At 48.5% G+C, this 10,623-nt stretch overlaps 1 protein-coding gene across 1 annotated transcript; it reads right to left on the bottom strand.

Annotated features, from left to right (window-relative positions):
• Nucleotides 1-593: 593 nt before the first annotated feature.
• Nucleotides 594-2,471, bottom strand: LOC119337582 (polyubiquitin-like). The gene is made up of 2 exons (XM_037609743.1): nt 2,331-2,471; nt 594-1,442 (listed from the first exon to the last, which is right to left on the bottom strand). Exon 2 carries the CDS (start codon nt 1,440-1,442, stop codon nt 981-983), a length of 462 nt encoding a protein of 153 aa, XP_037465640.1. The 5' UTR covers nt 2,331-2,471; the 3' UTR covers nt 594-980.
• Nucleotides 2,472-10,623: the final 8,152 nt, after the last annotated feature.

Here is a 10,623-nt window from a genome sequence, read left to right as displayed (position 1 = left end):
GATGGGCGGTTTCTTTGCTGATAAGTCACGTCCCTATGTTAACAGGCGCGTCTCTGGGAACAGCATCTATGTATCGCCTCTTATTTTCCCTTGAGGGGCATCCAATGCCTTTTGCACTTACTTGGAATGCTGGTATGGTATAACAGAAAAGCATGTATGCTCAACAACCATCAAGTAGTGGCATCTGAGACTGAACTGAACAAACCCAAGCTCTGCATGCTGTTTCCGCCGATGGTGGGTTCTTCGGGTTGCCTGCGTCCACGCCGCACCACGCCGGCTCATGGCGTCTTCAGCACTCGATGGATACTGCTGACTGATTCAAAGGTTTGGTTTTTTTTATAGGTGACGAATACCCACTGATTCCATGCGGTTGCAGGTTCGAGGGACGAACATGTATAGAGTCTGGACATAACACCCATGTTTCTTTCACTGTACTGCATGAAGTTATCTGCATTCTGAACATGCCTACACTGTTGATTCAGACCAGCAACCCTCGAATTAGATAATTATTACTCAAAATATCTTGATACGGAGGGGGTAAAACTAATACTTATATAAAGTACCTCCATCAAAATTTCTCATCCCCCTCGGTGTTACAGTCTGAACATCTATGAATCACAGGACCAGCACAAAGCAACTGTAATTTACAGGATACAGAGATTCGGCTTATCAAGGAATAAGAAGATTCAGGATCACTTATATTTCATAACGGATAGTACTAATATAAGCTGCTTAAAGGCAGCACCAGGTGTTCTCACGAATGGCACGGGACTACAAATTTTAAGTAAAAGCACAAATAATGACTCGGATACCAGCAACAGGCGTAGTCAAATCAAACTTCCAGGAGTAAGAAGAACTCAGTGACACCACGAAGGCAAAGCACCAGGTGGAGTCCAACAGTATGCGACCATCCTAAAGCTGCTTGCCGGCAAAGATCAGGCGCTGCTGGTCCGGGTCAAACTTCCAGGAATGCGAAGAACTCACTGGCCACCACGAAGGCGAAGCACCAGGTGGAGAGTAGACTCCTTCTGAATGTTGTAATCTGCCAGTGTGCGACCATCCTCAAGCTGCTTACCGGCAAAGATCAGGCGCTGCTGGTCCGGGGGGATGCCCTCCTTGTCCTGGATCTTCGCCTTCACGTTGTCGATGGTGTCTGAAGATTCCACCTCCAGGGTGATGGTCTTGCCGGTCAAGGTCTTGACAAAGATCTGCATGCCACCACGGAGACGGAGAACCAAGTGGAGGGTGGACTCTTTCTGGATGTTGTAATCAGCTAGTGTCCGCCCATCCTCGAGTTGCTTGCCAGCAAAGATGAGTCGCTGCTGGTCCGGCGGGATACCCTCCTTATCCTGGATCTTTGCCTTGACATTGTCAATTGTGTCAGAGGACTCGACCTCAAGTGTGATGGTCTTGCCGGTGAGCGTCTTCACAAAAATCTGCATCTGCATAATTGGAAATTGCAAGCAGGATAAGTCACCAAGTGAGAGGCTTACATGAACATATCAATCGATTAACAAGTCATGAGACAAAGAGCACTAATATAAATGCTTTGATAGGTATGCAGAGTTGAAATGGCAAACATAGGATCTTTAATTGACCAAGCTAAAGGTGTCTATGAACAGAACAACGGTGACACAACAAAGACTTCGGTGGTCTGAAAAGACATATATATATAATCTAAACCCCATGACAAATAGTAAATCTGCAGTTCAGAATTTACAAATAATAACCACAGAGCAATAATGAAACGTGGAACTGGAAGACAATATAAAATCTAAGTGTTGGGATCTATTTTTAGTTCAAATTAAGCAGATTTGTGCACAAAGTTTATTGAACTGCAGAAGACCATACGGATGCAGTACAACATCAACTTAGCAGAATAGTAAAACATAGACTGAAACAACCATAAGGCAGAACATGGACCAATAGTAATCAGAGGATTCAGCATGAGACCATGTGCTTGGAATAATCTGATGCAGCAATAAACAGGAATCTACAACAGCAGGAGCAGCACTATATCGGTCAAAATCTACTCAACAAGTATAGATGAACCATCACGGCACAGCAAGTTCATTCAATTGAAATCTACACGAATAAATTGACTGAGAGCACCCACTCATCCTCAACGATAGCTCGATTTCTATTTAGATCTACCGGCATACAGACCAAATCACAGAACATGGCTACATCGATCTACACGGATCTAGGGAAATCTCCATGTTAAATTCTACGAGCGCGTCACCAAATCGAGAATCGGACATATGCATATCTAGATCAATCCCACAACATGAACAAATAGCTTTGGGGAAGAGGGGGTGGCGTGCGCATACCTTGACAGAGAGGGAGGTTCGCGGGAGCTAAAGATCGATCGCTGTGTTGCGGCGGGGATTTTCTTGATCGGAGTCAGCGGGCGAGTGGATTGGGTAAAGGGTGTCGATGGTGTGGGGAATTTATAGGTGGGGTCGTGGGGAAGGAAACCGGCTCGGCTGCCGTGCAGGTAGGACAGGCGGTTGCGGAGTCCGTCCCCACCACGCAGTCTCTCGACGGGCTGGTCTCCAACGAGGATTGGAGTTTGTTATTTTTTTTTAAAGGACGAGGATTGGAATTTGTTTTTTGAGCAAGAGGATTGCAGCTTTTTCATGAGCAGTTTGCGGGAGCAACTAATTAACGAGCGCTCCTTTGGGAGGCTCGCAACGATCAGCGCCACTTGGCGTGCTCTCAGCCATTCACCACGTGTCGCGTTTTGACCGCTCCCTCCGGATTTTATTTTTTATTTATTTTCCGCACGCGTTTTCGGCTATTTAAACATTTTTTTTCGTTTTTTTGACATTTTGGTTTTCCACCGGTTTTCCCTAGCTTTTCGACCAAAAAAAATCCTGAATTTTTTTGGGCAAAAATACGCATTTTTTTCTTTCACGGGAGTCGCGGTTTTGCTTCCGGGAGAGGCACGATTTTGCTTTCGCGAGAGTCACGGCCGTGCCTCTCGAAAATGGAGAAAAAACACTGTTTTTGCTTTTTTCCTTTCGTGAGAGTCACGGTTTTGCTTCCGTGAGAGGCACGATTGTGCTTTCGCGAGAGTCACGGCCGTGCCTCTTGGAAACAAAAAATAATGTGTTTTCTGTTATTTTTTTTCTTTCGCGAGAGTCATGGTTTTGTTTCCGCGAGAGGCACGGCGGTTGTGCTTTCACGAGAGTCACGGTCGTGCCTCTTGGAAATGAAAAAAAACATGTTTTCTGTTTTTTTTTGCAAGAGTCACGGTTTTGCTTCCGCGAGAGGCACGGTTGTGCTTTAACGAGAGTCACGGTCGTGCCTCCTCGTAAACGAAAAAAGGCATTTCTGTTTGTTTTTCTTTCGCGAGAGTCACGGTTTTGCTTCCGCGAGAGGCACGGTTGTGATTTCGTCAGATGCACGGGCGTGCCTCTTTCGGAAAGGGAAAAAAACCGTTCTCCCTGTTCATTTTTTATCCGTTTTTTTGTGAAAAAAGTTTGTCAAGACCTATCTACATGAGATCTAGTTTTGAAGATCTCCAGCGGCAAAAGCGGTTTGAGATTTAGACGCACGGTTTAAGAGATAAGATGTTTTGAATAAACGAATCTACGAAAAAAGGAAAATTCTTAGGTTGCGACAAGTGGCGTGCTGCATGTGTGCCACTTGTTGCAACCTAGGGGTGTTGGAGTGATCTTCACAAAGAGTACTCCTTAATTAGTGATTTCGGCAGTTTGCAGCAGCTTTTATTAAGCGGAACGAGAATTGTAAAGTGAGAGGTGGACTAACATATGGCCCACGAGGCCCGGACGCGAAGCCCATTCGGCCTGGTCTGCTGCGCAACCGGGCAGCCCAACCAAAAAACTAAGTGCTCATCTCCACCTCCGCTTACAGTTGTGGTGAACGAGGGCAGGATTAATCCGGCTAGCACGTTACGAGCCAGGATTTTTGTTGACGTTAATGAGCCTCTGGTCAGGTTTGTTCCAATCACTTTGAAGGAGCATAAAAAGTTCAGTGTATTCTATGAAAAGCTCCCATACTTCTGTTTTGCTTGCGGCCGGATGGGGCACCTGGCTGAGGAATGTGGTGACGGTGTACACGACCCAGACTCTTTCGAGTGGGGTGATTGGTTGATGTGGGAGCCGGAGTTGCCAGCGGCTCAACCGTATGGAGGTGGTGGTAGAGGAGATAGTTTTGGAAGAGGCCGAGGAGGCGAGGGTGGTAGAGGAGCTAGGGGGTGTGGAGGTAGAGGCCCGTTAGGGGGGCATGGAAGGGGAGATGCGGGAGCAATCATGTGCAAGGGGCGCATCAGATGGATGTGGAGGAAAGGAGGGATAAGTCGGGTGATGGAGGAGAGAAGGGAGCCCGGAAAAGGCTAGTGGCGGCTGATGGTTCGCTAAACATCCGAGGACAACAGTTATCTCATCTGTCAGGCAGAGTTGCGGGGACAGTTATGCTGATAGAAGGGGCCTCTACTTCTACACCGAGCAACGCAGTGGTCTCGACGCCGGAGAAGGTACATATTATAAAGAAAAGGAGACATGAGGGGGAAGAGGGTGAAGAGATGGAGCTTATGGACAAGGCGGCCTCCCTAGAGGAGGACCGCCAAGCGTGATGAGGACCTTGTGTTGGAACTATCATGGGATTGGCGACCCTGCGACAGTTAACGAGCTTCGTGCTCTAGTACAGGACAGTGCGTCGTCGGTCCTTTGTGTTGTGGAGACGCAAATTGCAAAGAATCGAGTGGAGGGTTTGGCGGTGTCTTTAGGTTTCCAGCATAGTTTTGCAGTAGCTAGTAGTGGGAGGAGTGGAGGTATTTGTATTTTTTGGAAGTCAGATGTTAATCTTGTAATAAAAAACTTTTCGCAGTATCACATTGACTCCTGGGTGTCGATCCCGGGGTCGGATCAGTGGCGGCTTACTTGTTTCTATGGGGAGGCGAACAGAAGCTTGCGATATAAAACATGGGAGACTATGAAGAGATTGAGGGGGGAGAGTACCCTGCCGTGGTTGTGCATCGGCGATTTTAACGAGATACTTCGACGGGAGGAGCAGTTGGGGCCTAATACCCGTGACAGTGCACAAATGGAGGGATTCAGGGATGCGGTGGATGTATGTGGCTTGGCGGATATAGGATATTTGGGTCTAGACTGGACTTTCGAGAAGCGAGTGACGGGTGGTCAGTTTTGCAGGGTTCGGCTAGATCGAGCTTTGGCCTCACCCAGCTGGTCTTTACTATTTCCCTTTGCAACCCTGGAACATCTAAACACAGCTAAGAGTGATCACAGTCCGGTTTTGCTCAAGACTGAGTTGGAGACAGGCAGCCAACAGACGATAGGGAGGAAACCTTTTCGATATGAGTGTGCATGGGAGTCGGATGAGCGTTTCAAAGAAACGGTGGATGAGGCATGGAATGGAAATGGCCCTGCGGCGACACTAGCTGACTTGGCCAACAAGCTGCAAGATGTCTTGGCTTCAATGACACGGTGGAGCAAGAGGACTTTCGGCTCGGTTCGTCAGGAGATGCGTGGGTTGCGCCGGCAGCTCTTGGAGCTCAGAGCGGATCCGTTGCGAACGGGCCCAGGGCAGGAAGAGGAGAGGGTTATGGCTCGCTTGATTGAATTAGCATACAGGGAGAAAATCATGGCAAAACAACGCTCTCGGATCACATGGCTAGCTAAAGGCGACAGCAACACCAAGTTCTTCCAACGGAAAGCGAGTGCTCGGCGGGCAAAGAACAGGATCGTCAAACTGGAGCGAGGTGACGGAACGTTATGCACTGACCTGAGCGAGTTGGCAAGTATGGCCACTGAGTTTTATAAAAACTTATATTCATCAGAGGGTACTATTGGTATGGAGGAGGTTCTTTCACACATCCCTGCTCGGGTGGATGGAAGAATGAACGCTCGCCTTAATGCAGATTATAGCAGAGATGAAGTTAAAGAGGCTTTGTTTCAAATGTTCCCAACCAAGGCTCCTGGCCCAGGCGGTTTTCCTGCGCACTATTTTTAGAAGCATTGGGACTTGTGTGGTGATGAGGTTACAAGGATGATCATTCGAGTGCTTGATGGAGTTGATTCCCCGGAGGAGATAAATAACATGTTCATCGTATTAATTCCCAAGATCTCCAGTCCAAAAGTTTTAGGACAATTTCGGCCTATAAGCCTATGGAATGTAATCTATAAGATTGCGTCAAAGGTCTTAGCTAACCGGCTGAAATTAATTCTCCCCGATATTATCTCCGAAGAGCAATCTGCTTTCGTCCCTGGACGTCTCATTACAGATAATTTTATCACGGACTATGAGTGTTTGCATTATATGAAAACAAGAAGGGTGAAGGGGAACATGTTCTGTGCGCTAAAGCTGGATATCATGAAGGCATATGACCGCTTGGAGTGGCCGTATCTAAAAGCGGTTATGATTAAACTAGGGTTTAGCCCTAGATTCACGGAGACTGTCATGAGGTGTGTCTCTTCGGTCACTTTCTCGGTTTTGTTTAATGGTGGTTGTCTGGATGGTTTCAGGCCGACTCGTGGGCTCAGGCAGGGAGATCCGATCTCGCCATATTTATTTCTGCTTGCAGCGGAGGGACTTTCTTGCTTGTTGAAGTCCCAAAGTGGAGTGCAAGGCATTGTAGTGGCACCGAATGGGACGCTGCTTCGGTGCCGTAACTGCACCTGCAGTTGGGTCAACGGCATGTGGGCCAGCCGTCTGTTAGGCCCACATGTCACTGGCCCAACTGCAGGTGCAGTTACGGCACTGAAGCTCAGTCCCACCGAATGCCCCATTGGTTAATCACCTCCTTTTTGCCGACGATAGTCTACTCTTTTTTGAGGCTAATGAGGAGTCAGCCACACGTGTTAATGCGCTTCTCAGAGTTTATTGTGATGCATCAGGTCAGAGAATAAATGTGGATAAATCTTCGATATTTTTCAGCAAGGGGGTTGCGGACTTGATCAAGGAGGAGATCAAGACTATCCTTGAGGTACACAATGAGTCTTTAAATGAGAAATATTTGGGTTTGCCTTCTGATGTGGGTACATCAAAAGAAGGATCTTTCAAGTATCTAAAAGATAGAATCTGGAAACGGGTCCAAGGCTGGATGGAGAAGTGTTTGTCAACGGGAGGAAAAGAAGTCCTTATCAAATCTGTTGCTCAAGCCATTCCTACTTATTCGATGGCATGTTTCAAGCCGCCTCGGGGTTTATGCGATCACATTAATGGTTTGATACGGAAATTTTGGTGGAGCAGTAAAAACGGCGAGAGGAGGACAGCATCGGTGTCATGGAGAACAATGTCAAAACCAAAGTTTATGGGTGGTCCGGGTTTCCGAGATATCGAGCTGTTCAACCTGGCTCTTCTAGCACGTCAAGCATGGAGGTTGATGCAGCAACCGGATTCTCTGAGTGCTCGCGTGCTAAAGGCTCGGTACTTCCCCGACACTGATTTGCTGAACGCCGTGTTGGGAAACTCCCCGTCCCAGGTCTGGCGATCACTAATGCAGGGCCGAGACATCCTGTCCTTGGGGCTAATAAAGAGAATCGGCACAGGTGCTAGTACAAGTGTTTGGCAGGACAACTGGCTACCGAGAGATTACAAGCTGAGGCCAATCTGTGCCCGCTCAGCAAACCCGCCGGTGAGGGTTGCAGAACTCATTAATTTTGTAACCCGGACATGGAACAAACCAGCCCTAATGGAGAACTTCTTACCTGCTAATGTCGAGATTATCCTCAACATACCACTCAGCACAAGGCAACAGGAGGACTTCTGGGCTTGGCATTATGATAAGCAAGGTGTTTTCTCGGTAAGGTCAGCTTACAGGATGATTTGTGCAATCAAAACGCAAAGAGAGGATTGGTTAGAACACCGACCAGGTCATTCTAACATTGTCGCAGATAAAAACGCATGGACCCAGTTGTGGATGGTGAAAGTTCCCTAAAAATTCAGAATGTTTGTGTGGCGTTTGGCGCATACTTCAATCCCAACCGGCTCGGTTAAACATGAAAGGCATATGGCAGATTCTCCATCTTGCTCTATCTGTGGGGCGGAGGAGGACACTTGGCGCCATTCGTTGCTAAGCTGTCGTATGGCAAGATGTGTTTGGGCTTTGGAGGACGACGAGTTGGTCGAGCATGTGATATCAAACCAAAACGATGATGCGAGGCTATGGCTGTTTTGGCTTTTTGAGAATACTAATCAACAAGATCTAGCTCGAGTCCTAGTGACCATGTGGGCAATCTGGTGGGCCACGAGAAAAGCTATACATGAGAATGAATATCAGAGTCCTCTTTCCACCACGAGTTTCATAAGGAGGTTCCTGGGGAGTTAGATATAGCAAGCGCGCACAGACCCAAGGCCAGTATAGTGCGAGCGAACCGGTCGCTAGCTAAAGTTTGGTTACCTCCCCCGGGTGAGGCGGCAAAATTTAACTGTGATGGTGGATTGTCAATGTTGGGGGACAAGGGGGCAGCAGGAGTGGTCTGCCGAGACAAACTTGGGAAATTTTTGGGTGCTTCAGCGACGGTTTTTGATGGCTTGACCGATTCTGCGTCTTTGGAGGCACTTGCTTGCAGCGAAGCACTAGCCTTAGCTCGGGATTTGAATCTTTAAGATTTTGCCATCGCTTCGGATTGTGTAGAAGTGATTTCCAATATAAAATCTGCAAGCTTTCCACCTTATGCTCCTATTATTAGAGAAATTCAAACTAGTAGCATTAACTTTTCTTCTGTTGATTTTCGTTTTGAGAGTAGAAATAATAATTTGAGGCCCGCTTGCTAGTCAAGGGAGTTGCGTCTCTCGCGGTGGGCCGCCATGTGTGGTTAGGGGTTTTACCAGACATTACCTGTATTCCGGATGTGGTGAACCTTTAATAAAATCCCTAGTTTACCTTCAAAAAAAATCTCCACCTCCGCCTCATAATACGAGGAACAGAGCAATTGCATCATCGGCACACGATCTGTTTTCTAAAAATAAAATCAATTGCATCATCTCATGCTCACAAGTCACAACGTACAAAGCGCATCACTTCCCAAATCCCAAAACAAACAGGCTAGTACACTGAACAAAAGCAAGACTCAGCGCAAGCAACCACAGCATATCACTCGATCGATGCTCGCAGACACGAGACATGAACGAAGTGGAACGTGTCGCGTTACATGCATTCACAATCACACCCACAGAGGATAGTAGGTATCCACTTATTGTTGATCGCCACTGAGAAATAGCTATCAAGCTAGTTCGCCGGCGTGATCGAAGAGGTGGTTCAGGACTGTTTCTGCCACGAAGGCGCTGACCCGGGGAACCCAGGGGAACTGGTAGGCCGCGGGCGAGAACGTGAGCAGGAAGACGCCCAGGAGCAGGAGCGAGAAGCCGAGGAAGACATGTGTGGTGTCCGCGGCCGGGTTACCGAAGGAGTAGGTGACCACGAGCCAGCCGCATAGCACGGAGACCCGGCCGGTGTCCAGGAAGAGCCGCTGCAGGGGATCAAGGCCGGCGCCTTCGTAGGCCATCTCGTCAGGTCGCGTATCGATATGTAAACAAGGGGTTCGATCGGAGTGACTGTGGGCGGGGAATGTGAGTGTGAAAGAGGACATATATACGGCTCTTGCGTTAGTCTCTGTGTTTACTCTTCTGCTAAGTTGATTTAATACGGAACACGTAGTCAGCCCTACTTATTGATTTCCGCGGGAGTGCCGTCATTTTGTTATTCTATTTGACATACACCGACCTCTTGATGTATAAGTTCGGAGGTCTATTAAACTGGTCGGTGAGTAGTGTTTGATCACAGCCGTTCATTGATCAAGGGCAAGTTTGACCACACAAATTTTACAACTACTGAATGTATTTGTTAAAAAGGAAAAAAATTCTGAATGGAATATTTGTCTCCCCGTGTACATACCAAAGCTTAGAGCATCTCCAGCCGCACCCCTAACATGCTCCAAGACACCATTTTTTCTGCCGGCGCCAAAAAAAAAATCCAGTCGCCTCGAGGACGCCGAAATCCACCAGTTCGGCCAATTTTTTGGCCCGACGATCCCAAGCCGAACCCAGCGTACTGGTGGGCACTTGGGGGGCTCCGGCGGAAGGAAAAGTGACGCATGCTGTCAGGCAAGAAACGCCTTTTTCGCGCCCAGATTCGACCCACGCGCCGCAGGACGCCACTTCCTCTTTCGCCGCCATGTCGATCCCGGCGCCGCCCACCTTCCCACAGCCGCTGCTCCGCCGCTAGAAAGGTCATTTCTTCACCAGAAAGAGAGGGTCTCACCGCGACAGCCTCCATCCCGCTCCTCGGCGAGCTTTCCAGGGCTCCAACCACGCAGGTGGGGATACCGGCAGCTGCCCACCCACCATGCCCACCAGGTGTTCGGCGATGGACTCCGACGAGGAGGAGGCGTTTGCGGCTCTGATGGAGGAGGAAGCTGAGGCCGACACCGACGACGAAGAGCACCTCATGATCCTCGCCGCTCTGGCCGGCCTGTTCGCGAACAATGCAAAGTCGCGGCGACGTGGCTCGGCATCGGGCCGCCGTAAGAGCAAGCAGAGGCATCGAATGAAGGGCTATTGCTTGCTCTACAACGACTAATTCATCGATGCTCTACTGCACGGCAAGAATTTGGGACTAATTTGCACCGAATTTGG

The sequence above is a fragment of the Triticum dicoccoides genome, chromosome 7B (genome assembly GCF_002162155.2).
Source record: "Triticum dicoccoides isolate Atlit2015 ecotype Zavitan chromosome 7B, WEW_v2.0, whole genome shotgun sequence".
Classification (NCBI taxonomy): domain Eukaryota; kingdom Viridiplantae; phylum Streptophyta; class Magnoliopsida; order Poales; family Poaceae; genus Triticum; species Triticum dicoccoides.
The sequence above is the reverse complement of the archived record's forward strand: the minus strand, read 5'-3'. Positions and strand labels throughout refer to the sequence as shown.